At 38.0% G+C, this 27,448-nt stretch overlaps 2 protein-coding genes across 8 annotated transcripts in view; one reads left to right on the forward strand and one right to left on the reverse strand.

The window, feature by feature from the left end:
• The first annotated feature begins 6,904 nt into the window (after positions 1-6,904).
• On the forward strand, positions 6,905-15,681 carry ZCCHC9 (zinc finger CCHC-type containing 9). 4 transcript variants are annotated; one of them, XM_082651955.1, is made up of 6 exons: positions 6,905-7,009; positions 8,148-8,554; positions 11,224-11,374; positions 11,684-11,776; positions 13,728-13,796; positions 15,074-15,681. In XM_082651955.1, exons 2-6 carry the CDS (start codon positions 8,171-8,173, stop codon positions 15,190-15,192), a joined length of 816 nt encoding a protein of 271 aa, XP_082508081.1. In that variant the 5' UTR covers positions 6,905-7,009; positions 8,148-8,170; the 3' UTR covers positions 15,193-15,681. The 4 variants fall into 4 exon arrangements, with proteins under 4 accessions (XP_082508081.1, XP_082508080.1, XP_082508083.1 ...); XM_082651954.1 differs by having other exon boundaries at positions 6,915-7,009; positions 8,116-8,554; XM_082651957.1 differs by lacking the exon at positions 6,905-7,009 and adding an exon at positions 7,022-7,292.
• The window catches only part of ACOT12 (acyl-CoA thioesterase 12), a 57,111-nt gene continuing 41,878 nt past the window's right edge, over positions 12,216-27,448 (reverse strand). The window contains exons 13-17 of one of the 4 annotated variants that reach the window (XR_014296555.1): positions 26,497-26,625; positions 24,994-25,120; positions 16,744-16,950; positions 14,161-14,804; positions 12,216-12,547 (exon numbers count right to left, since the gene is read on the reverse strand). Coding sequence is in view for 2 of the 4 variants with exons in the window: in XM_082651952.1 (XP_082508078.1) it covers positions 24,579-24,728; positions 24,994-25,120; positions 26,497-26,625 (406 nt within the window). In the remaining 2 variants the exon portion in view is untranslated. Of the gene's footprint in view, positions 12,548-13,908; positions 14,805-16,743; positions 16,951-23,893; positions 24,729-24,993; positions 25,121-26,496; positions 26,626-27,448 lie in introns of those variants that run through there. The other 3 variants (XR_014296556.1, XM_082651953.1, XM_082651952.1) reach the window with 3 other exon arrangements.

Raw genomic sequence — 27,448 nt, forward strand, 5'->3', positions numbered from 1 at the left:
TAAAAGAGGGTTGGTTTTAAAGTCTTTTATGCATTTTGTTCACATGACAACAATTTGGTTCACAGTGCAATCACAGCTCTCTCTGGTAGACAGGTAAAAAATTTTGGTTATTAAAGGTTTTAAGTAACACATTATGTTCAACATACTCCCTGGCACATCTCTTCAACATTCATTTAAATGGCCTATAGGTTTAGCTTAATTAAAACAGAAGCTGAGTTATCTGTCTTTTGCTGTCCTGTTTTTTTTTCTTAAATAGAAACTAAATAATTGTTCTCTCTCAGATTCCAAATTTTCTCATTATATTGCTGAGATGTCAATTTTCCCTCTTTTAAGCTGCTAGCACTTTTATAAGCCAATGCGGCCCCTGCTATTTTTATCTTTTCTAGGAATGTATATATGTGTGTGTATGTGTGTGTGTGTGTGTATATATATATATATATATATGATGCTTGGCGAGGGAATCTGTGCAGTCAAGCATATATCTTGGTAAAAGATTAATGATAGTCACAAAGAACAGGTATCTCAAGTTAATGATTTCAGAGTTTCTCTATGTATGGGAAGATGCAAGAATCTGGGTTCATTAAAATTCTTCCTGAGATATACATCTAACTATGTATGGGGCCTGCTTGTCCAAAGCACAGAGCATACTATTATGGTCTTAATTTCCTCTCAGAGTGCAGTGTCAGTCAGTGACTGCCGCAGGTTACGACTTCATCCTTGCAGAATTGGGTGGTGAATAAAAACGCTCTTTGTTTATTCTGGTAATTAAAAGGCAGACATAAGGCAGATTAATAGGAAAAAAATCAAATGTATTACATATGCATGGGAAAATCCTCATAAATATGAAGAATTCCAAAGATGGCAAGATGAGGTATACCTGTTATTCTGGACTAAAGAGAAGTAGGTAAGGGTCTAGGACTTCAAAGGGAAGTAAGGTAATTCACAGGACGGTAAAAAAGAGTTAACGTTTGGTAAACAAATATTTGCTGGGCCATCCAAAGGCAATGGGGCACAGAGACGACTTTGATCAAATGGACCTTGCTAGGTTTCTTCCTGTCTAACACTTTTAGTTCATATTTAAAATAGTTGTTATTTATGGTGATAACTCCTTCCTGGGACAAGCTTCCTATATTAAATTCTTTTAGGCAGTATGGGGGATGTTCAAACGGTCTTCTCGAGTATTCTGGGGCTTGCTTGTTTTCAGCTGAAAATAATCAGCATGCCAGAGTGGCACATCTTGGAGCAACCTGCCCTGAGCCCCATCACTGTACATTCGGATCAGTTCTTGAAAGAAATCCCTCTGTTTGGTTTGCTGTCCTGCTCCAGGACATGGTTTAGATATCTAAAGCAACATACACCCAATATAGGCAATTTCTATTTGAAAACTTGCTGGTGATTTCCATATTGCGCTGCCTTGGACATACCCGGGCACACCTCCATATTTGCTTTCCTTCATTTACTCCTTGGGGGTATTATTGGCTTACTTTCCTGAATCCTCCACTAGATTACAGATTCTTCTGGGGGTATGGATGGTGCCCAGTTCATCTTCATAGAGCTCACCATCATATACTCACACCTTCCACAATAAATGCAATATGACTGTACATTTTACTGGTCCATAAACGTTTCTTAAAATAGTTGTGGGACCTCTTTTCCCATGATCATTTATTTGCTATGCCATAATTTTTGGAGGGCTAACTTTTTCCTACTATGTGGTATTCTTAAATTAATTATTATTATTTTTTTACCCAGAGACTTATAGGTAGATTACTTATAGTAGTCACTAAATCTGTACTAAATATTTTGGCCATCTGGTTGTGTTCACTTTGGTCTTTTATAAAGTATTACCTTAAATTCGTGCATATATGTGTGTGTGTGATCGCGCCCTATTTACATGAAGCATTTCAGCTTATTGAAGTGGATGGTTAGATTTTTTCTTTTTTATTGACTCCTCCCCATAACCTCCCAAATCCCTCTTTCCAGTTGTCTGCAACACATTCTATTGTGAGGTTTTCCAAAAATCTCCCAGGAAGAATGACTTTATCTGTAATCTGTACTGCCAGTGTAGTTCCTTCACTTACCACCTTACTAGTGGTTTAGGAGTCTGCATGTCTTACCCTCACAGGCTGTTGGCTGCGTAAAGGCAAGGACTGTCATTTTTATATATTATATCTAGTGTTTAACAAGGTATTGGCAAACAGTAGATATAAAAAAATGCTTTTTCCTCACCTACCTCATTTTATAGAATTCCATTTGTAACTACAGACCTCTCACTTTTCCCTTGGAAGGGACAATCTAAGGCCCATATCAGGTAGCATTTCCTCAGGCCTAAGGAGGAGGGGAGAAGTACTCACTTCAGAGAAGAGAGCTTGCAAATCTTACCACTTACTTGTAATTTAGGTTTAAGTATTCATTTGAAGCACTTGACACTCTAACCACTAAAATGCTTGATTAGGAACTCAAACTTGAGAGACACACCAGAAGAGGGTGAGATGAGAGTCAGAAGACCACATCATTTTTGTGATTAATGTTTCCAGTGCTACTCTTTCTCATGTTTAAGCAAAGAATATGAAAAAGATTCAAGCGGAAGAACACAAACTTCATATTATTTCTATTCCTTAGCCCTTAGCAACCTCAAGCAACTTCCACTAACAGGTTTCTCCTGTTAGGCACTTCAGATCTTGCTTGTAACTTTATTATTGAGAAAACCAACAATCAAATGAAAAACTAAAAATATAAGGCCATCTCTGTGTGCATATCAGGTAATAAAATTCTGTGTCCTATGGCAATCACTTCTCTGACCTGTAAAACAAGATTTTTAAAAGTATGTATTTCTACGAATCTATATGTAATTGGAAATTCTCATGTGCTGTCTCAAAATATCCATGGATTAAAAAAGCTCTTTAATAATGATTTTAAAGGTAATTTATGCTCATTAAGGAACATTTGTAAAAATAATATTTAAAGAAGAAAAAAGGAACTCATAATTCTATTACCCATTGGTGTTATTCTAAGGGCCCTAAAGCAGATTAAAAAAAAATCACTGACAGATTTTTAATAAAGAAGCTGTTAGAATGTCACTGGTCTGGATCTCATTTTTATTTCCAACAGTAGAATCACTAATTCTTTTTCTCTCCTGTGCTATTTTTCTGTATATTTAATGAAGTTCAGCAAGTGCCCAGAGGGTCCTGAGCACTGCATAAAGTACATTTTTCTACATACAACCCTCTTATGTATAGGTCTTCATTGCTTAAGCTCTAAAGGATAAAATACAAACACTTTGATTTGGCATTTTTAAAAAACCCTTTAATTTAGTAAAATCTGGTGCCAGCCCACCTTTTTTAGATGCACTAACCCTTCATTCCAAATTACTCTACAGCTAAATAGGTGTTCGAAGCTGCTCGTGCTATGTGACTCAACTTGAGGGCTGGCTCATCCGGGGTGGGTCTTGGGCACTCCCAGCCCTACAGCACCTACTGGTGACTATAGCCAGGCTGACAAGCGCTTCTTACTCTGAGAGAATCCAGGCAAGAATGAGGATTTAAAATTCTCATGGTAGTGGTTCCAATTCCAGGTAAGATGGAATGAGCACACCTCCACCCTGTCTCCCAGTGAGTCCAGCTATAAAAGATAATGCATACATCAGCTATTTGAGCACTCTGAAAACTAGTAGCAGGTAAATTAGGGAAGATCAGAATTCAAAGTACCACTGAATCAGTGCTAAATTTACATTCTGGATTTTATCCTGGACATTATGGATGTTATTTTATATATACTCTGAGTTCTGTTTTATTCCTTAGGGAAAAAATTTTTAAGCAGGCAATTAACTTGTGTAGGCTTGGGTTAAAGGTTTGCCTCACTTTTTGTCAGTGGAAATTCAAATCTCAGTTTATTCTTTTAGCCTCCAAGTTTGTCTTGTGCATGTGGGTTCAGGGACCACCTTGAGATTTGTGAGGGATACATACACATACATCTACATCTACATCTACATCTTCATATACATATATATTCGAATACAAAGAGGGCTTCGTGTGGCCCTCTTCCTTCCAGGATCTTCTCCCCTCACTCTCCAGGGATGGCTGTTGCCTGCTTCTTCCCCTGGTTCCTCCAACCAGAAAGTTGATGGTGGGGTTTCCATTGCAGTTTTAGCTGTTCATGTACTTTGTGACTGTGGCCCACTCTCATGGCAAAGACACAAACACACAAACGAACACACAATCATGTGCCAATTGCTTCTTCATATTTTGACTCCCCTCCACAAATGTCTGCTTTTACTTACTCTTCAGAATCCTCAGGTAATTGTTTTTTATATTTTATCCAGAATATATAGTCATCAGGATAAGAGATGGTTTGTAGAAAGCTTATATCATTATAACAAACTACTTTTGTTTGAAACATTAAAATGTATTACCTCTGCAAAAAAAATTAATATGATTTGAAACAACTGTCAGCTTCTTAAACTGGGCAGTGTTTACATAAACATGTGCTTTATGATTACTTCATATGTCATATACTTTTCTGTATGCATCATACACTTCACAATTTTCTAAAAATGAGGTACTTCAGCCCTTCATAACCAGAACTTCAGTTCCTCACTTAACATTTATCCTGTGGATCATATTGTTTTGAAAATAACACATTTACAGTATTTTAATGATATCTGAATGAAAAAATTTAATAAAAAGATAGTCCATTGAACTGTAAAAGTGAATACATTCTAAAAATAAATAAATAAAGTCTCATATGGGCAAGGCTAACTGAGTAAGTCTATTTTAAAGTGGGTTCAAGCTGGCAAAGAATCCCCTATAGTATTTCAACATAGTGGAGCTCACACCTTTGGACTGAGCTTATGGTTCAAATTCTGACTCTGCCTCTTACTAAATGTGTGACCTTGGATAAGTTACTTTAGCTCTCTGAGCTTGTTTCTTCATTGTAAAGTGGAGAAAATAATAGTTTCTACCTCTCAGGATACTGGGTGGATTAATGAGTTAATGAATGGAAAGCATTAAGCACAGAGTCCTAGGTACCTATAAAACGTTCAGTGGAAGTTAGCTATAATTAGTACTAATACTTTCTTCTGAATCCCAAAGAATTTCTATGGCTGATTTGCTCAATTTCTAATTTTTATTTGATGCATTTCCACAAAAGCAAATTGAGATCATGTTCCTTCACTTCCAGGAATATACAACCTTCTACAGATTAAAATTCAGCACAATACTAAAGACGAGTTTTAGTTGAATGCACCCTCTAGTGGCATACATTATGTGCAAGAACCTGGCATCTACCAAAGAAAACCTCTTTATGAAATGTCAGGTTTTAGGTTGGCACTTAGAGCCTGAAGCCAGCTGGTTAAGAACATGATGGTATGAGTGGCACTCTCACATCTTTTAGGAAGCTCCCTCTCTTCCAGAGCTGGAGGATTTTTAAAAAAAAATCTTTTAAAACATTCCCCACCATAAGACCTAGGATATTTGTGATATTTACCATACCAAATTCCAATATTCCTATAGCATTGACTTTAATCTTTCCTCTTAAAATAGAGTCATTTTCTAGCTTACTTTAACAAGCATTGCAAAATACTTATTCTTCATTTAGCTAACAAACCATACTGAGCATCAACTATGCACCAGGCAATGGGGATATAACAAACAACTTATTACACAATTCATTATGCAATTACGAATTTGAAAAGCGCCATAAAGAAGTATAGAGTGCCATGACTGTATACTAGGGATTGATCTAGTTTGGGGAGGGGGCTTTGGAAGGCTTACTTGAGGATAAAACGTTAAAAACCTTGAAGGGTGAGTAGAAATTAATTGGAAGAAGAGAAGGAGGAGTGCCATACAAAGAGAAGAGCATATATAAGGGCTTGGAGATAGCAAGATGCATGTGGCATTTGACAAACTGAGGAGACTCCTATGCCTGGAGCTCAAAGAAGAGGCGGAACTTGTGTAGCGTGAGGCTAGAGAAATAGGCAGGGACTTATCTTGTTAATGAGTTTGAACTTCATCCTAAGAACAATGGGAAACTATGGAAGGGTTTAAAGCAGGGAGCAACAATCTGATTTACATTTCAAAAGTTTGCTTCGCTAAGGCACGGAAAATGGATTTGAGGGAGTGCAACAAGAACGGATGCCTAGATCAGCTGCCAGTAATCCAGGCGAGACATGATGAAAGCTGGAACAAGGGAGGTAGCAGTAGCGATAAAGTGGACAGATATTTAAGAGGTAAAAGGGATCGAGCATGATGATGGGGATGGGAGCAGTTGTCCTGGTAACTGAGTGGATTGTCAATTTTTCCACCAAGCACAAATGCTGGTGGTAGCCGGGTTTTTTTTGTTGGGGGGCGCGGGGGGAGGGGTGGCTAGTTGAGATATAGAGTTGCTCAGGAGACTACAATTTCTCTCTTAAAGGAGAACGTCTTTGGCTCCACAGGGTGGTATTTCAATTGAACGCTGAACTAGCATTGGGCAGGACTATGGGGCACCGCCCTTCACCTAGTAGGGCCCCAAATGTCCTTTTTTACACTTCTATCACAGTGATCCATTCCCACTGCGCTAATAGTTTTACTTTACTTCGGATAGAAAAACGTAACTCCCTCCCGCCGCCAATCTCAAGAAATATTTGCTTTATCTTTCGAAGTCCAGTACAAAGATCATTTCTCAGGGAAGTCTTTCGGGCCTTTCCCACCCCACGGATCCTTCCATCCATCTCGCCCACTATGCTGTGCGTTCCATACAGCACAGATTGCGCACTCTCAACTTCGCGTCTCCGGGATCCAGAGCGGGCCCTTCAAACACTGCGAGCTTCACATTTTCTAATTAGCCACATTTACTGGCGCTGAGAGACAGCATAGCGCCTGACAGCAGCACCTCTGCGTGTGAACCAATTGCCCCCCGGAAGTGACGCGCTGTCAGGGATGACGTGCTTCCGCTCCCGACTGTCGCGCCGCCGCAGCGTGACGGGTTTCTCTGGCCTGCCAACTCTGCTGCTCTGGAGGATTCGTGCGTGGTAAGAAGCTGCGCGTGGGGGAGTAAGGTCGTGGGACCCCCCCCCTCTTTCGTTCCCTGGGACGCGGCGGGAGGGCGGAGGGAGTGGCAGCTAGGTCCTCGAGGGCCCCCAGCGCCAGGTGGGGCTGAAGCACCGGACTCCGCGGCGGGACCAGGCCGCCGGTGACGGGACCCGCCTCAGCTGTAGGAGGTTGGCCGCTTGGCCGGCGCGGGCCAGCCCCACTGGGACCCGTCGGGTCGAATGGATCCGGCCGACCGGGTACTCAGAGCTTCCCCTGTTCCATGTACTCAGGGGAAGGATAACCTTTCTCCTTTTGAACAGCTCCAGTCCCCACTGTGACAGTCACAGGATCTGCAGCGACGAGTGCGCGCGCGTGGTGTAAAGTGGCGTGCACAGCACCACACCTGTTTATTGGCTCCGCCCCGCAGCTTGTGCTGAAGGGATGTAGTGGCAGGAACTGAGGTTTTCCGCACGGGATGCTGCCCTAAAAGAGGGGCGTCTTAATAACTGAAAATTATTTGAAACAGCTGGGCTGGAAGTAGCTTACGCTCTGATTAATAAAAGGAAGACTCGGTATTATCACGTGACTGCAAACACATGTTTTGCTTATCAGTCTGACGGAAAGAGTTGTCATGACAGACTTCAGGTCAAAGGACAGGAGTTGTGTATACTTACTAATTTGCTGTGCAAATTATTTGCGATGAAATGGCAGACTAAGCAAGAAGATTGGAAGAAAGTAGACCTGGGACTTAGAGATAGGAAAATAAACCGCTAAGAAAACTGCAGAATTTGGGAAAAGTAACTTCATTTACTATTACTATGTGATTTAATTTTGGAAATAATTTGGTTTCTTAATGAATTGTTTTCCAGTTTGAAGCAAGTATTTATATCCTTGTGTTTTTTGTTGTTGCTGTTTGTTTTCTTACTGGTGTGGTAGCAAGGGCTAGATTTACATTACAGGCATATCTCTGCAGCATGTTATAGAATTAAATATACAGATATATAAATTAAGTTAAAAAGTGTTTTAATAATTAAAACTGTAACATATGGGTACAGGTTATATAGTGATATAGCATGTATCTTTTTTTTTCATTTTTTAATTTGAGATGGTGACTAACTGGCCATGCTTGTCTTAAAGACGGATAAACATCTGATGAAGCCATGACCAGGTGGGCACGAGTTACTACCACACAGAACAAAAGACCCTTCCCTGCAACATCATGGGAGGACATGAAGAAGGGGTCCTTTGAGGGAAAAAGCCAAAACCTACCAAAGAGTAAACAACTTGAAGCCGATAGTCTGTCCCTTAAAAATCATGCACCCCAAGCAAAACACAAAAAGAATAAAAAGAAAAAGGAGTATTTAAATGAAGATGTGAATGGATTCATGGAATATCTAAGGCAAAACTCACAGATGGTTCGCAATGGGGAGATGATAGCAGCAGACAGTCAGGAAGTCAGGGAAGAAATTGCAGTTGCTTTAAAGAAAGATAGTCGCCGGGAAGGAAGACGATTAAAAAGACAAGCAGCAAAGAAAAATGCAATGGTAAGATTATCACTTCTACTAAAATGTTACTTTGTATGGCTAGAAACTATTATTCATACACTCAGATATGTATTTTAGCAGAGTCTGATTGTGGTTATGTACTAGACTTATATGGCATCTTTTTGAGGGCTAGTAATGACACTAGGACTTTTTTTGAACACCTTCTCTATGCTAGACACTTGATGTACTGATTAATTATCACAACATACAAAGATGGTGGCATTATTTCCATGTTTTGGGTAGAAAACACTGGTGTGCAGCTAGGTTAAGTATCTTGCTGAAAGCCACTTAGCAAGTAGCAGAGGAGAAATTCAAACCCAGGAAAAGGTGTTAATATTTGATTACTTAGAATCATGGTTGGCACTTTATAAGTATATGCGTTATTAAATAAATGTGAACCTAAATGAGCTGCTAACTCTATGTAGTTCAACCAAAAGAAAAAAAGAAGATATTTAAACCCAGAGTCTGACTTTAAGACCTATGTTCTCACCCCTTCCAGTAGCCCTTTTTCAAACAGCCATTTTTAAAAAAGATCAAAATAAGGGGGAAGGTTAAGTACAACAGGTTAGATATGTGTGGTTCCCATTAGTTGGAAAGGATGTCTCCTTTTATCTTTATCCATGAAAAACTGATTGCACAGGAAGGAGATCTAATAAGAATCATACTGGTTAGTAACAGAGCAGAGTAATAGCAGAGTTAAAACTCCTTGAGACTCTCCCTAGTCATTGCTCCCCTTCCCCATGTTACACTGAGAGGAGTGCTGGGGGCTACAGGTTTATTTCCGTGGTGCCAAGACCTAGATTTTAAACTGTGTCAGACACAGGAAATGAAATACTTGGTATAATTCTTTCCCTTCTCTAGCAAAGGATTCTTCTAGCAGGATACTACATAAGAATCAGGATTTGTTGCTATTTTACAGTTTTATTTTTTATCAGAATTACTACTTGTAGAGCACTGTTTGCACCAGTGTAGATTTGAAATGTTACAGCCTCCATAAATGTGGCTTCTGACTATTTGCAGGATTAGTTTTATGCAGTGTCATATTTAAAGATTCTTTTGTGGAGATAATACTGATAAAATGTTCCTTATGGATAAATTGGGATAGAAAAGATAATCATTTCTATTTGGATCAAGAGAGTTTTGTTTAAATTATACAATTTTTAAATATTTTAAAGTCAAGTTAATTTAATGTAAGGATAGTGTAAAGATAATTTCATTGACATAGGCGGTGTGGTGAATTGCATACTTTTTGAAAAAGTTTAGTATTGTGACCTTTTAAGAGAAGTTTTATGTTTTTAATTAAGGGGAAGGACATTGTTTTTCCAAAAAAAAAAAAAAGGAATTCTTTATATTAAAGCGTGTGCTTTTAAATAGTATATGGCTTGTTGAGACCCTTCAACTAATTTTCTTGTTTTTCTTTTTAATACCTCAGACTAAGCAGACTAAGCATCAGTTCTGTTGTTAATAAGTTGACATCTAGAAATTTACCAGTCCGCTCTCCACAATCCCATCTACATTAAATTTAAGGATCATTCAAAAAGTTTGTATTCGGTGAAGATTAGGTTTTACAGATAAAACCCCAGTCAGTAAGCTGTCAGGTTACTAGAGACAACTTTGACTTCACCAAGAATACAAGGCTTCTTATGTTGGTGATCCAGTTTTGGGTAGTAACTTTTCCTGCAGTTGTAGAATAAATGAATTCTCTTTGTTTGCACTAGCTCATTTTAAATGTAAAAGTTAATAAAGACTAAAGGGACTCATTCTTTTCCAGTATGTTATTAAACAGGAAAAAAAGAAAGTGAGGGCACAGTTGCAAAATATTATTTTGCCTACTGAATTTGCTTTTTAAAAACCTTGTGCTTATTTCGAAAAAAAATTAAATGATGAAATATTTGTTATCCAAAAAATGTACCTTTTTCCAGTTTAAATAAAATACTTTAGCTCTCTACCATCTTTGATTATGACTGATATTCTCATTCATTGCAGCGAAAAATATCCTGCAAATTGCTAGGTAGTGTGTAAAGAAACCAAACCATTGTTCAATGTTAGGCTGGAGCCAAATAATTCATCTTAGAATTATACCTTGAAAATGTGCATATATTCTAAAATGAAACATCTATCTATTTATGAATACTAAGGAATATGTATGAAAGATATAAAAATTTAAGTATACATTTTGGTATGAAATATATCTTATGATTCAAATCATAATTTCAATGGAATCACTTGACCCAAATTCATTCAATTATGTGAACTTTAAAAGTGAAAGTATTAATTTTGAGTGATAATTTCTATGGTCATTGTCCATCTCCTCCAGAAAACTCGGTGTTTCTAGGTACAGACAGCCACATTAATGAAATGAATAGTCCATATTTGCTTAATTCATTTAAGCAATTACCTCCTACAAAGACATTTATAACTTGTGTCTGAGACTGAGAGATTGATGGATTGAGGGTTTTCAAAAGCACTGAAACTCTCTGATGGAAATGACATTTCTTATGGTTTAGGAATATGTGAAACACTTTTTTCTACAGATAAAATACTGAGATTTCAAAAAAAGAACTAGATAACTTTAAAATGAGGAATGTTTTAAAGACATTTTTGATGACTAGAATTAATAAAGCCAGTGTAGTGTTGCAGTGTGGAAACTCACATTTTTGTTTTCCTAGGTATGTTTCCATTGTAGAAAACCTGGCCATGGGATTGCAGATTGCCCAGCTGCCCTTGAGAATCAAGAAATGGGCACTGGAATATGTTACCGGTGTGGATCCACAGAGCATGAAATAACCAAGTGCAAGGCTAAAGTAGACCCAGCTTTTGGTATTAATGTATCTTTTTTTCTATCAATTTTTTATTTGGTTAATGGGGAAAGTGGCCAGTAAGTAACCAACTTGTTTTTTTCATTGTTGACAGGGTTTGTTATGAGTGTGTCACTTAATATTTTGAAATCAAATGAGATTAAACTTTAAATCATGTAAAAACAAATATGTTTTTTAAACACTCTGAGAATACAGTGTTTTAAAATAATATGAATTACATGATGTGTGTGTGTGTGTGTGTGTGTGTATATATATATATATATATATATATATATAAAACTAACTTAACAGGAACTGTTGATTATTACAGGTGAATTTCCTTTTGCAAAATGTTTTGTTTGTGGGGAAATGGGACATCTGTCCAGATCTTGTCCTGATAATCCCAAAGGACTCTATGCTGATGGTGAGTACTTTTATGTCGAAAATGGTGAGTCATCATGCAGTTGTGATTTAGTTTATACTTAAACTTACTCAAGAATTTATTTAAAAACTAAATTTATTTAGTTTTTAAATAAATTCTTGAGTAAGTAGCAAAATCTTGAGAATTTCATTATCTTTATCAAGCACTATTCTATGTACTAGACTTTTTGTGTAATGTAACTTGGTATTATTTTTAATACATCAAATCAGAAAAAACTGACATGTATATTTCAAAATATCTGTGCTTGCTTCAGCATCACTTGTGAGAGTATAAGTATCTACTTTTAAACATAACAGAAGCAAAGGGATAATTTCTCAAACTAGGAGAAGATTTAAAAAATAGTGTTGTGAATTTAATCTCAGTCAAGCATACCATTTTGGGTAGAAGGGTTGGTACACACTATACATATTTGTAGTAACTTTTGTTTTTGAATGTTTTCCTTAGTTAGTTGTCTGGCATGGGAATCAAGTAACTTTCTTAACTTTAGCTCAACTAATGGCTTAAGGTGCCCGCAGTAAAGTCTGTGATGTTTAAAGCTTTAAGGAGGAGGTTGTCATCTGTTAATGTGAGTCATTTGTTAATGTGATGCTGGTACCATCAGATTCTAGAAACCTTGTGTTGTGACTGGGTCCCCTTGCAGAAGTCCAGTGAAAAAGCATAGCTTTGGAGTTAGACCAGTTATAGCCTCAGCACTACCACTCACTAACTGTGGGACTTTGGCCAAGTTAACTTCTCTCTTCTCAGTTTCCTTACCTGTAAAATGGAGATGAGAAAATTGTATTTCATTGATTCTAAAATGCACATTTTGTTCACATTTTAGTATCTCTGAACTCATTGTATCTTACTATTGGGGCGTGTCACATAATTGGAAGGGTTTTTTTCCAGAGAGCAATGTAAAATAATGATACATCTTATAATCAGTGGTATCTTAGATTTGATGAATTATGGTATTTTACCTTGAAGAGTTATGAGGATTAAAATATATTATTCAAGTGCCTCTTCTATTTCACTATGGCATCTACAATAGTAAAGAGTCCTGGACCTGGAAGATGCTCAAAAGTGCCTTTCAGTTTTGAACTTAAGAAACAGGTCATATAATATGACTAGTGAGCAAAGATGCCTTTGTATGGTCAACCAAAATGACTAGATATAAAAAAGTGCAGCAAGGGGAGTAGGTCACATAGAAGTGAGAACTCATCCTATTAGGATCATTTTTCTGAGTGAGTCACTTAACATTATGAGCATGATCGTGATAATGCTTGACCGTTAAGCAATAGTGTTCGACCATTCAGTGAAGACTCATTTTAGAAACCAAATGTGTTGTAATTCACAGTCCTGGAATGTTGCTTAAAGAAGGGCAATAGGGATTTTTACTCGAGTTGGGATGCCTGGCAGATAGAAGGTACTGAAACAAAAGTTAATTTCATTCCTTTTGTAATTGCTCACCCCCATCTGACCTGTACAGCAGAGCAGTGGTTCCTAACCCTTTGGGGACCTCATAGCACCTCATGGTTAAACATTCTGATCATTAAAGAATCTGATTAAAAACTGTGGGCATTCTCCTCAAAAAATGCATCTGCCCACAGATTTTTCAGAGTTCACAAACCCTTCCCTTTCTAACCGTGGTTAAGATCCAGGCTTCTGTGCAGTGGCTCTTGGACACTCCAGAGGACACGTACCTTCCGTCATATCTCACTTCTTTTTCCCACATATGCCCTGAAGGCCAGGGGCAAGAAGTGGTGGGTAGGTACAGTTTAGTGCTCTTTGAAGTCAAGAGGAATGGAGAATGGACTTAATAGGAGTAAGTTCCTGGCTCCAGCTACCTTTGCAACTAACAAGGTTGTGAGGACCAAATAAGATATGGAAGTGCTTTGAGACCTTAAAAGCCCTATGTAAGTATTAGAGGTTTTCAATTACTCTGTTCTTTTTATAGGTGGTTGCTGCAGACTTTGTGGCTCTGTGGAACATCTTAAGAAAGATTGCCCCAAAAGTCAGAATTCAGGTGAGATCTCTGGCCCTCCATTTAGAAGGGGTAAGATTAGTATTCCTCTGTGTTTTTGCTGGATTTTGTTATTAATAACTTGTTGATATACAACTGATTTTAAGGCTGCCTGGTTTCCTACTGCAGTAATGACTTCATCATTTTTTTATCAGCAGTACTAACTGAGCATCAGCTGCTGTTTCAGGTGGGAAAAAAAATGACCAGTAAGCCCCAGAGGACCCTGATTTTATAAAGCATCTTATTCATAAATATTTTTATTTGCTAACCCATGTATTTAATAATAGAGCCAATTCTGTCACTTGAAGAAAAGTATGAGAAAAGTATTTCTCACTAAGAGAAAATAAGAAATTTGAGAATAACTTACAGTATTCTTATGATTGAGTATCCTCATGTATGCTGTGAAACCAAAAGGATTCAGTTAGTTGCAAAAACTGCCGAAAATATTAAAATTGTGTTCTCTACACAGCATCTGGCCAGTTATATTTTCTTCCCAGTGAAATACTACCCTCGGTCATCGAAAACTTCATAAATGTTCACCAAACCTAAGGCAGATTTTTTTGGGATGTGGAGACCATTATTACATTAGTTTACCTAGCTTAAAATGATGATAATCCTGAGTGAAAGAAAGCAAGACAGTAGGATAGCCCACTAGTGCTTCTTGGGGAAAAAGCACATTTCTATTTATATCATATAGTCATAGTACCACACAAATAAGTCTGCCCATTCTTACTTCCTACCCCTAGCATTTGAATCTGAAAACCAAGAGTTCTTGTTTACAGTCTTGTCTAGAAGAAGATAGTCTTTACTACACTGTAGGCAGTGAGGTTGAAATGATGAAGTGGAATTTGAATTCTCCCTCCTGGGAGGATTGCCTCTTCCCAAATGACAAGACTGACAAGCAGATGTTGTATAATTTCACAGGTGGAATCTTGTTCATTTGAAACTGATGCTTCATAAGTCTTGCTGTTTACAGACTCTTGGAATTCATTGACTCTATAATGATGAACTCTGGAAAAGAATGAAAGAGCTTTCTCATCAATTTGTGCATTGCAAAGCAGTTGCTGCATTTCCCTAATTGGGATGAGAAATTGCCTGTGGTACTCTGAAATCAAGGGTTATAATCAATTACAGAATTGCTCACTTTCCTTTAGTGATGGAGTCTTCTCTCTTTGTGATTATTCATGTCAAAACTAGTTCCTTTGCTAAACCAATACCAGTCTAGGTGATGTATTTGATGACTGTTTCTCTTACATTCTGACTTTTCTGTGTCTTTACAGATCGAATGGTCACGGTTGGTCGCTGGGCAAAGGGAATGAGTGCGGACTATGAAGACATTTTGGATGTGCCTAAACCACAGAAACCCAAAACAAAGATACCTAAAGTTGTTAATTTTTGATTAGTGTTATCGTTTGTTAGCACCTCATTGTTAAACATTCTGAACTGGGCCTACTTCGTAAGTTGGAGCTGGACTCTCCCTTGGAGTCCTGTATTGTAGATATCAGTATGATCTAGGAGTGGTCAAACCAGTTCCTGAGTTCTGTCCATCAGGGAGCACTACTACAGTTGTTTGGAGAAAATCACTGAAAAAAAGTATAATACGTTCAAAATGGATTTTCTAAAAGAATATATTTTTAACCAACAGAACTTAGGTGTAACTAAGTGGTTATATACCTGATTGTAACAATCATCTTTTTCTAAAAACAAAATTATGCATTAATATGAACTATCCCTAAACATGGGGTACCTGCTTTGCATTTGGAAATGAATTTTTGTTATATTGTTTTCTTGGCTCAAAGCATCAATATATTGTTATATTAGAAATTAATTTATAATTGCCACAAAATCTGTATTTTAAAAATATTTAATAAAAACTCACTTGCTATTTACTTATTTTTCTGAATACCTAATTTTGGATTGAATGAGCCATTGTCCATTAATGTCCATGTAACAATCCCTTTGGAAACACAGTCTTTATGAATCCTAGATGAGCTTAATTTTTATTAATTTTTGTTTTAGTTTTGACATAAAGAACAAATTAATGAGGTTAAAATAGAAGAGTATCTCAACTTAACAGCAGCTCTTTCTTTGCCCCTGATTTTCAAGAGAAATTCTAGCCAAAATTCAGTTTGTGCTATTTAACCAGAATGATGATGGCACATAACAGATTGTCTGTCAAACTTAATAGCATTTTGTTCACATGTTTTAGTTGAGTCAGGATGAGATGCAAGCATCATCATCATCAAAACAGAGTTAGAACAGTAATCAGAGACCCATTAGCTTCTTTGTTTGATTTGATGAATACATGCATACTTAATACATATATTTCACAAGGCTTAAGCCTCCCATTGTACTGTATAATGGAATGACTGTTGGATTGTGTGTTTCATTTGGAATTTTACCTGATTGGATACATTTGTAATGAAAGGAAACAGCTGTGATTAGTTACTGATGTTTCAAAAGCAAAATATTTACCAAATAAGAAAAGGAACACTTTTCTGTTTTAATGTCTGTACCTCTGAACATTTCTAATCTTAATAGGAGCTGTTCTTTTTTTTTTTTTCAGTGACAGGAAAACATGAACAGACTATGGCTCAGCATCCCAGAACTTAAGGAGATGAGTGCCATTTAAAAGGAATGGTACAAGTCATGCAGCTGGAAAAGGACAGCAGTGCTGCCCTGGTCATTTAGTCTGAACACACCCAGATTTATTTCACCTGTCCTATCAGGAGCAAAAGTCTCTGGAAAGTCAAAAACCTGTCAGCTGCAAGTTAAGTCTAATGTTTTTTATGTAGTCTTCAATGCAGGGATGTCCATTTTGTCTTCTTTGGGGTTACTTTGTTTACATTTTAATGGTCTATAAAGTAGACAGTGAAATCATTGGAAATAAATTGCAGGTGCTGAATGTAACATTGGAAAACTATGTGGACACTTTGTTAAAGAAACTCACCAGAGACAGAAATTCTGACATCCTGAGAGATTGTGTATTGCTTGATGTTGGTTATTTTCTTAACTAAGAATGCCAAAAGAAGAAGGCACACATTTACTTTATTCATTATATATTTTCCAAGGACCTGCTGTGTTCCTGGTACTCTTTCAGGCACTTGAGATTGTGGCAGTGAATAAGACAAACAAGGCCACATGCATTCTGCTGGGGCTGAAGAATGGAGAGGAGACTTAGGAACAAAAAATACATATCAGAAATATCAGTAAAAATAATATCAGAGAGGGATATTTTATTATTTTATAAATATTTTGTTGAATCCCCTAAGACTTAGTGGTTAGCACTCTTTTCTTTCTCTAGTCCTTTGGAAATGTCATCTCTCTTTACAAGCTTATCTTTCACTTTTCCGTGGCTGACTCCTAAATCTCCATCTTGCCCTAAAATCCCTGGTTTCGGTTCTGTCTTCTCGCCTGCCTGCTGGACATTCTTAACACCTCAAACTCATAACAGCTTTAAATCTCATCACTTCCCCTGAGGGAAAAAATGGGCTAATTCCCTTTGTCTCCATTTTATTCAGTACAATTATATTCCAAGCCTGTAGACTCGCATCTCAAGTTACGCTTTTCTTGACATTCTCCCCACCACATCCCAGAGTCAACCCTCTCTTACTTCATTCAGGCGTCTGCTTATAATCTGCCTAATAGAGAGTCTTTTATGACCAACCTTATAGGAAATAGCTTTTTCCTCATCCCAATAACTTTTCATTCTCTTGCTGTCTAAATTTTCTCCATAATTTATGTCCCTACATAACACTATTTGTCCCCTCTCCACCGGATTATAGGTTACATGAGGGCAGGAATTTTGTCTTATTATCCTCAGAAGTGCTTGGTGCATACAGAGCATTCACACTGTTGAATGAATGAGTGAATTAAATGAATATGTGATAGAATTAACACACAGATGATACAGGAGGCTGGGTAGCTACTTCAGATTGGATAATCAGGGGAAGCCCTCTGAGAGGAAGACTTTTAAGCTGAAATCTGGATGACAAGAAGAAATCTGTTGTGAAGATAATGAGGAAGAGCGTTTAGGGAGAGAAAATAGTCAAAGCCATGAGCTTGCCATATTTGAGGGGCAGAAAGAAGATGTGATCTTTTTGACTGGCTTCCTTCACTTAGCATGTTTTCAAGGTTCATTTGTAATGTTACATTGTATAGTACACAGGGAGGTATTAGGGAGAAAGCCTTGGATATCTTGATGTGAGGTAATAAGTAAATGCAATGATACTGAGGAAGGAGCCTGCCTGGTATAGTTGGAAAACAGCAAAGAGGCGAATATGGTTGGAAAAGAGAGGGATAAACTAGTAGAAGATCAGAGAGTTAACAGGGGTCCTATCTTACAGCCTCTACCAGTTTCTGCCACATAAAAACCACAAACTCTCAGAAGCATACATGAATAAGCGGTTATTTAGCTCATGCCTATGAGTCAGATCTAGACTGGGCTTATCTGGACAGCTCTGCTCATCTCACTTGGGCTTGCTCACATCCATAAGAAGTTTGGTTTGGGGTCAGCTGATCTAAGCTAGACTCAGATGAAGAAGCTCTGGGGCCAGCAGGCTAGCCCTGACATGTTTTTCTCAGGACAATGGCAGAGATGTAAGAGGGCAGGTCCACTTGCAAAACCATTTTCAAGCCTTTGGTTGCATCATGTCTGTTGATGAGTCACACAATCGAGCTCAGAGATAAGAGGTAGAACAGCGTGCTCCATTCGTGGAGGTGGGGATGGTGGTGAGGGAGTGAATACTTCTGAAAAATAATCCAACGTACCACAACATACCCCAGACCATTGTAAAGCTTTGACTTTCACTCTGTGATATGCAAAATTTTTCACATGTTTGGGGAGAAATGTGACATGATCTGATTGCCGAGTTGAGAGCAGAGTGAAGGGAGGAGTAAGGATAAAAGCAGGTTATAATTCAGGTGAGAGAAGATGGTGTGAATGAGGGTTGTTGTGGTGGAGTTGTTAGAAGGGGTCAGGTTCTGATTATGTTGATATCTTTAACATAGAGCTAATAAGATTTCCTGAAGGAAGGAGAATTTATGGAGGGAAAGGTGGCAGAATTAAGAGATCTATTTTGGAAATGTGGACTTTGAGATGACGATTATCTTAGTGGAAATGTCAGATAAGTAGTTAGATATACAAGTGTGGAGTTCAGGAGAGTTTAGGGCTTGAGACACAGATTTGGGAGTTATTGGCAAGTAGATGTCTTTTAAAACCCAGAGGCTGGGTGGACTCACTGAGGAATGGAGATAGAGGAGAAGAGGCCAAGAACAGAGCCCTGGGTAGTCTAATATTTAGAGGTCTGGTGGAGGAGGAAGAACTTCAAGAGGATTTAAAAGTGTGACTGGTCACACAGGAGGAAATCCAAGAGTGTGACATCACGGAAGCCAAGCGGAGACAATGCTGCAAAAAGAAGGAACTAGTCAACTTTGTTAATGCTGCTCAGAGGCTAAATAAGCTAAGAACAGGTCCATTAGTGTGGCAATGAGAGGTCTTTGTAGAGTAACGGAGAAGTACAGTTCGGTAAATGAAATAAGGATATGAAGACCACATTTATAGATAATTGGAGTAGAGATGGTGGCCTTTAGGAAACTGCATCAGGTGAAGTGTTGTTTTGCTTTGTTTTGATTTATTTTAAGATAAGAGATAATAGTGGCTATGAAAATAATCCAGGAAAGACTCCTGAAATAGAGAAAAAAAGAGAATTGGAGGAGGGAAGCCTCGGAGAAGGTTAGAGAAATGGTTCTTTGCTAGGGTAGAGATGTTTAATTCATTGTGTTAGGAGGGATGACAAAGATGTGGAATGTACATAGATGGGGAGATGAGACAACTTCTGCCTAATGGTTTATATTTTCCTCGAAGTATTTTCTAAATTTCATTAACTGAGAAAGGGTAAGAGACATGAGAAACTTGAAGGAAGAGAAGGCAGTGTGAAATAGCAAACATATAGGAAATGTAGTAGTATTATCAGAGCCCTTTTGAAATCTGTGGTCATAAATTTCAGGTGAGACCCATCCACAATTTTCAGATGCTTAGTGCAGGGGTGAGGTATTACAAATACTTTAACCACAGTTTTGAGTTTGCCAGACAAGTAGAATGAAAGGAAAAGGTACAGGTGTTTTCCAGGGTGTGATATTAATGATAGACCATGGAATCTAAGCCAGATGAAGAAAGAAGGGAGGACATGGAGAGGGATAATGAGCTATGGAAATGATCGAAATATTAATTTTGAATCTATTTTCAAATGTCCCTAAAAATGTCACAAAATGAGGAAGGGAAAGATGGCATCAGATGTGTAATTTTTATATGGTACTTTATACCTTCAAGTACACTGAGAAAGACATTTTATAATATTTCTTTGACTTTTGAATCTGGAGGTGGGTTACTATCAAGAACTGTGAAGGGTCTGAGGTTCTTAATACACTAGTCTGTTACTGTTTCATGGATGTCGACAAGGCATGAGAATCCTGGTTCAGAGACAAAAGATAGTATTCATGGCACAGCAAACACCGTGAGTATCAACTTATTTCTGTTGCTTCCCTTTTTCCCTTAGTCCCCACAGGGTGACATGATGGGCCCAGATGGATGCTATAGACATAGCCGGTTTGTGTCACAGCTGAGGAACAAGTTGCAAACGCTGTAGCACAGAGCAAACAAGCCAGCCTTCCCGCGCCCCAGAGAGTGAGCCATTACACTGAAGTCAAGCTGTGGTCACCTTGACCTACTTAATTGCCTATGGGACTAGCATTTGCCTGTGGATAAATAAATCTTGCAGTTTGGCACACTCAGCAATAATATGCAGGACCCCTCTGGGCCCATGGTGAACTGTCTGTCCCAGTAGTTACACTACCTTCAAATGGGTAAAATGAGTCATGAACAAGGTTCATAGTTTACATTTCAATAATGTATTCTAAACATAAAACTTTCCTTAACATACACATTTTCAACATATATTTTCAAAACTACTCCTATATATATACCAATAAAAATTTCCAAGGTTGTCTCTGAAATGTGCAATAAGAAATATGAACAAAACCATGTGATGGTATATATAAAAATACTCTGGATTTCTCTAGGTTTAATTAAAATTGTTCATTATTTCCTAGAGGTGTTAGACCATAACGGTAAACTATATTCTAAACTGTATAGATCAATTTTTACATTTTTTTCCTCTAGAATTCTTTAAAAATATGATAGAAAAACTGAATATAAATCAGAAACTCAGTTGCATTAAAACCAGGAAGAATTAATAGGGAAGAACGTCCTTTCTTAATCAAAAAGCTTTCAGTCCTGTTAGACGCACTTGAAAACCCTTACTATCAAGAAAGGTATGAAATCTTTAGTGTTCCTGGAGGATATTTTGACACTCCAAAGGAGAAAATAAGCATGACTACATTTTTATGTTCCCTCTGTCCTTAGTCTCCAGCGGCTTGAGGGTGAGTGCTGATGAACGAGCTTTGCTGCTCATCCTTGGTTCAGGCATGTTTGCTTAAAGTCAGGGCACCAAAGAAATCCAGAAAAGGCTGTCGTTAATTCATCTGTCTTTAATTACCTCTCTATTCCAGCCTCTCCAGCGTCTGCTTTTCCTGGAATGTGCCAGAAACACATTCCCATCTCAAAGGCTGTGCCTGGGCTAGTTCTTCTGCAGGAAACATGCTATCTCCAGAGATCCTCATGGTTCAGTCCCTCTCTGCCTTCAGGTTTTCACTGAAATATCCCTCAATGGGGCCTACTCTGACCACCCTATCCGCCAGGCCATCAATAACCAAAAGCCCGAATCCTGGATGTATATATTGTTACATTCGTTATATAGAATATTTACTATCTTTCAGTGTGAACTCCCCCCGACACCTTCTTGTTGGACAAAAGTCATGTTTCATGGCCAGAAAAATGTTATTAAATTTTATGTCTTTAACTTGCAGTTCCCTTAAGGAGTAGATGTGAAGCTTCACACTTCTGACCCCTGGTCCACATGCTTGCAATTCCCAGGCATGAGGGCAACTCCTGGAACTCCTCACAAGGCCCCTCCAGCCCTGGCCCAGCTGGAGTGTGGGCGGCCGAGGTAAGGAGTGGGGGTTGGGGCGTCCTGCAAAGTCAGCGGGGCTGAGGGACCCCGGTCTCTGCACTGAGCCATAGCACTGGCCTCCCAGCCCTGGGGAGGGGGGCCCAGAAGCAGCAGAAGCATTTTCTTGCTGCTTCTGGCAAGTGGCCACCCTATTTAAAATATGAACAACTACCTCCAACACCTCCCCAGCACTCACATCCTTTACCCTGCTTTATTTTTCCATTTAACACTTATCTCCTAAATATTCTATTTATTTATCAATATTTTATTATGATGTTATCAGTATGCTTCTGTTCCTTGCTGAACCCACAGTGCCTAAAAGTGTCTAACACAAAGTAGGTTCTTAATAAATATTTATTGAATGAGTGAAAGAACAATCAAATACATTTCCATTAAAAAAGGAAATGTAGGGCTTCCTTGGTGGCGCAGTGGTTAAGAATCCGCCTGCCAATGCAGGGGACACGGGTTCGATCCCTGGTCCGGGAAGATGCCACATGCTGTGGAACAACAGAGTCGTGCACCACAACTACTGAGCCTGCGCTCTAGAGCCCACAAGCCACAACCACTGAAGCCCCTGCACCTAGAGCCCGTGCTCCACAACAAGAGAAGCCACTGCAATGAGAAGCCTGCGCACCACAACGAAGAGTAGCCCCTGCTGTCCGCAACTAGAGAAAAGCCCGCATGCAGCAACGAAGACCCAACACAGCCCAAAATAAATAAATAAAATAAATAAATTTATAAAAAAAGAAAAAAAAAAGGAAATGTAAACCTAAGGGCTGTTGTTGAATTTTGCAATAGGAATGCCCTAGTCAGTTGTGTCATGGTTTGAGGCACAGATTTTAAACTTTTTGAGGTGCCCTATGTAGAGCCTGAATGCATTGCTATCTTTTCCAGTGTCATGCCCTTTTAAAGTCTCTTTAGTCCAGCAGTCTGAAAGTGAGGACTTCAAATTAGGCCATGATGACCACGTGACTGATAATATTGAAGTGGGGCTAGTGTGGCTGATGTTCAAATTTTATTTAAGTTTGATTAATGTAAATGGTCACATGTGGCTAGTGCCTACCATATTGGACAGTGCTTGACTATGCCTGTGTTACAAGTTAGAGTGGGCAACATCTTTATGTCTAAAAGTGATGCAGCCAAAGTTTCTCTATTCCTTCAACCTCACAATGTTTCTGTTACTGTTCAGGAGAAAGATTCAAAAAAAATAAATAAATTCAGAGGTGTAGGAGAGGCAGCAGTTAGAAGTGTTTCAATTGTAGGAGAGGGCTGAAATTTTAGCATACAAAACTCTAGTGTACTGTAATCCTCTTTATTGCTCCTTTTTTTCACCTTTTTAAAATCTAAAAATATTCTCAAAAATCTTTCTACTTTCGTAATGTAGTGTATAAGCATGTTTTAATCGACATATCCATTCTTCTTATTGTATATAAATGTTAATTCATAAAATTGGGACACAGTCCAAAGTTCATATAAATAACCTGCTGGCACAGATTAATAAAAATAATTACAACCAAATTTGGACAGAAGTAAAGATTTGACAAACTAAAGCAGGATGTAACTAATCTCTTAAGTGCTTTAAACTCTTAACGGAGAAGTCCTTTAACTTTTAGAAGTTGTCCTGTAGAGGAGGCTAACTTGACGTATGCTGGTTTGTCTTATGAGTTAAGACAAATCACAGACAGAGTAAAATAATAAATGTTAAAGCCTAGGGGGACTTCCTTGGTGGTGCCGTGGTTAAGAATCCGCCTGCCAATGCAGGGGACACGGGTTTGATCCCTGGTCCGGGAATATCCCACGTGCCGCGGAGCAACTAAGCCCATGCACCACAACTACTGAGCCCACGTACAACTACTGAAGCCCACGCACCCTGGATCCCATGCTCCACAACAAGAGAAGCCACCACGGTGAGATACCTGTGTACCGCAATGAAGAGTAGCGCCTGCTCGCCGCAACTAGAGAAATCCCATGCACAGCAACAAAGACCCAACACAGACAAAAATAAAATAAATTTTTTTAAAAAGTCTAGGGAATAAAGTTCTAATGTAATGATTATTAAAGTAGAGCTCAGTTAATGCTTTCTCTACAATATCACATTTTGCAGGTACTTTGTGAGTGTAGATAGAGCAATAGATACTAAATTGGTCAGCTAACTTGATATATGTTAAATGACACTAGGAAAGTAGTTCCTATTACTAAAATTGATTGGATTCCATTATGTTTTAATGTCTTCCTAATTTAAAGCTCTAAAACATAATACATCTTGTCAGATGCTCTTGACATACAGATACCTGCTGTACATGGAACAACCCCATACTATTAATCAACTAGCCAACTTATCATTTCTGATTTTATAAAATTTTGTAAACTTTCAAACAGAACATGTAGCCTAAAAACGTTTTGATTATTTTAACCTAACTTCCACCATTTTACAGAACACACAATATTGCATGTGGGAATTTTCCATTGCCTGTGCCCCTGGAAGGGAGCAAAGCCACGGGTGATCTAAAACAGAGTTTTAAAGCTCTTTTAATGTTAACCCAAATCACTGGTATTGGACTTGGGATGCATTTTGTTTTTTAACCTCTTCATAACTGCATTTTGCTTAGACTGATATTAAATTATTTGTGGCCCAGAAGCTTGTCAAGTGTCAGAGCTAAGGGTGCTTGAAATTGAAAGTGGAAAATAAAATGACAGATAATTTAAAGTTTATCATTTAAAATATGCTTATCAACCCATCATCAGTAGTGTTCTCTATGAATTGTATACAGGAGGCTGCTGTCTCTTCAATGGATTTTGACCAGCCACCAAGATTTCCAGCAAAGTAAGGAAGGATGCTAGCAGAAATCTGGTTAAAGTAAGATACCTGTTTCAAAAAACAAAGCAAAACAAAACAATATTTTAATTTCTTACTGACTTGGGGCTTTTTCAAGCAGGGATCTCAATCTTGTTGGTGTAGGGGAGGCTATGACCCTAATCTTTTGGGAATGGATCTGAAAGGATGACCTTAGGATTCCCTGGTGGGTGTGGGTGGACACATTGCAGAATTAGAGTTAATTAGTAAATCCAGGTAAAAGGTTCCTCTGTATCTGTAGGAACAAATTAATCTGCAGATGTTTCATCAAACTTACGGTACATGAACTGCTGTCAATAGCACGGATGAGAAATCCAGCACTTATGATTTCACTTCTGCTGTACTGTGGAGAAGGTGGGACTGATGGCAGAATAACTGACCTCACTGCCACCGTGTAAGTGTGACTGAAAGATAAAAGGACATTTTCAAAGTTCTTGAGAGAAACAAAGAATAGTTGTTAGAAAATAAAATTCCTACAGTTAATGCAACTTGTTTATATAGTAGAAGTAAAACTATAGACACCCAGATCTTTTAGATGAGTGGTATACATAGGAAAACATTCTCTATGGATACATTCAAGTATAGCAAATAATAATAAGGGCCATAGGTGTTTTCTGCCTAAGAATTACATATACTTTGTATAACTCCGCAAAGTTGCAGTCAACCTCCAAACTGTTTTTTTTTTTTTTTTTGGTGCCCTAATGGGTTGTAATTTCAGTCTCTTCTTTTTTTAATGAAAAATAATACCATTGTTTTAAAGAACCTTCAAACAATAGAGAACCCTATACATTAGAAAATAGAAGTCATCCTTCAGTCCACCATAAGCACAATACATGCTTATCCTAGAGATGACCACGTTATATTGTGATCCTCCAGATCTTTTTATAAATATATAACATTTATGTAAGCAAATGGACGTATGTAGATTTTTACATAAATATAATCATTTTACAAATATTGGTCTATAATTTGATTTTTCACCTAATGGTAAAACTTTGGAGGTGTTTCTGTATCAATGCCTCTGTGACTACTTCATCCTTTTTAATGCTGGTATAGTGCTCTGTAGTGTGGCTCTACCATAATTAATAAGATGGAGCTTCAGTCTATTTCTAATATCTTTTGCCATAGTAAATGATACTACACTGAACATCCATGTGCATTAATCCCACACGAGAGGGATTATTTCTATAGGCCAGCTTTGACATCAGAAATAATGCTGGCTAGTTCCAGGGGTAGACCATAACTGCCCTGGCAGCTTCCACTTCTTGTCCCTTTGAACACCTGCTCTTGGGCCCCGACCCTTCCCCTTAGAACCTAGACACTATTCTCTGAGAAGCCCAATGCCCATGGAGAAGCCATGAACAGACACTCTAATTGACAGCCAGCCATTTTGGGTGTCTAGCACAGTTGAGTCTTTGTAAATTCTGAACCAAAACCAATTCCTGGTATTTTATTTGGCTTTCACTGCATTTTTACAATAACGGAATATTTTGAAGATTTGCTAAATATCCGTTTTACATCTGCATAGAGCAAAAGGAAAGGGAACTGCTTTACGAGTCTCACAGATGCTTTGCACATGGCTGGCACTTAATAGATAATTGTTTCTTTCTGGTTCTTTGTTTTTTAATGATAACTAAAGCCTCATCTAGAAAAAATTCACATGAACATCATTCAAGACCAGAAATGCTTATTCCATTGACTTCCTTGTTTTCATATCAACTTTTTCTTTCTACTCTATATTATGAGACATTGCTATAACACTTGAATTACATATACTCACCCATCTTTGAGAGGCCTTCTTCGTGAAACAAGTACTACCAAGTCTTTGGGTTTGTCATCATTCACCACAGGACAAGTGATATAATATATCTGATCATCTTCACTTACCCAGTCTATGACTTCACAGGACCTATGTAAATAGAACAGTGACAGAAAGTCTGCATTTTACTACCTGGTAGAATAAGGCATTCGTTTTGTTTGTTTGCGTAACTTCATTATTGGTGTCCATATTCACCCTTCTGCTCACATAACCATCCCCCCAAAGCCAGCATCATTTCTTAAAGTCTGTTTTTAGAGTTGTTTGGCCAGAAGGAATAATTCTGCATGTGATGAAAAGAATGCTGGCCATCTGACTCTAAGGTCACTGCCCTCAACACTGAAGAGAAAGGCACTTTTCTTTTTTCCACAAAATTATTTTTCTCTAGGATCAAGTAATAATATTTTGAAGACTAGTGAATTATATAGACAATCCAACGACTCTGAGGTAAAGGAATATGGTATATTGGGAAAGAGAACTAAGCTTGGAATCAAGCAACTTGCCTTTGAGTCTCAAATTGCTTAGTAGCTATGTTATGTTAGGCAAGTCACTTTTTTTTCATCTATAAAATGTAGATAATAGTACCTATGGGGTTATTGTGAGGATCAAGTGAAAACACCTGGCACAGTACCTGAATCATGATAGATGCACCAAAATAGTAAGTGGAATTAGAATTCATTCATTGAAGTTCAGTTAGGCTAGAATGTCAGGTGATATAGAAAATAATGGGAGATACATTTGAAAAAAGCAGCAAGTTTAGGCATTATTCTTGCTAAAATCTTTGTACTTATAGAGTTATCTACAAAGATCTACGCAAGAAAATCGTCAAGTGTTTCCTCTTCTCTCCGAATGTTTATTATTGTAACATTAACCAGGATGTATCATTCTGGCCTCTATGCAAATGTAACACATGAGC

This window comes from Grampus griseus (genome assembly GCF_964374135.1).
Source record: "Grampus griseus genome assembly, chromosome: 3".
Lineage (NCBI taxonomy): Eukaryota > Metazoa > Chordata > Mammalia > Artiodactyla > Delphinidae > Grampus > Grampus griseus.

Bases quoted from the DNA above. Each gene is read 5' to 3' on its own strand.
- ZCCHC9 (XM_082651955.1), top strand. From the start codon at position 8,171: ATGACCAGGTGGGCACGAGTTACTACCACACAGAACAAAAGACCCTTC. The intron at 11,777-13,727 runs GTGAGTACTTTT...TTCTTTTTATAG, and splicing joins CAAAGGACTCTATGCTGATG to GTGGTTGCTGCAGACTTTGT. The intron at 13,797-15,073 runs GTGAGATCTCTG...GTGTCTTTACAG, and splicing joins CCCCAAAAGTCAGAATTCAG to ATCGAATGGTCACGGTTGGT.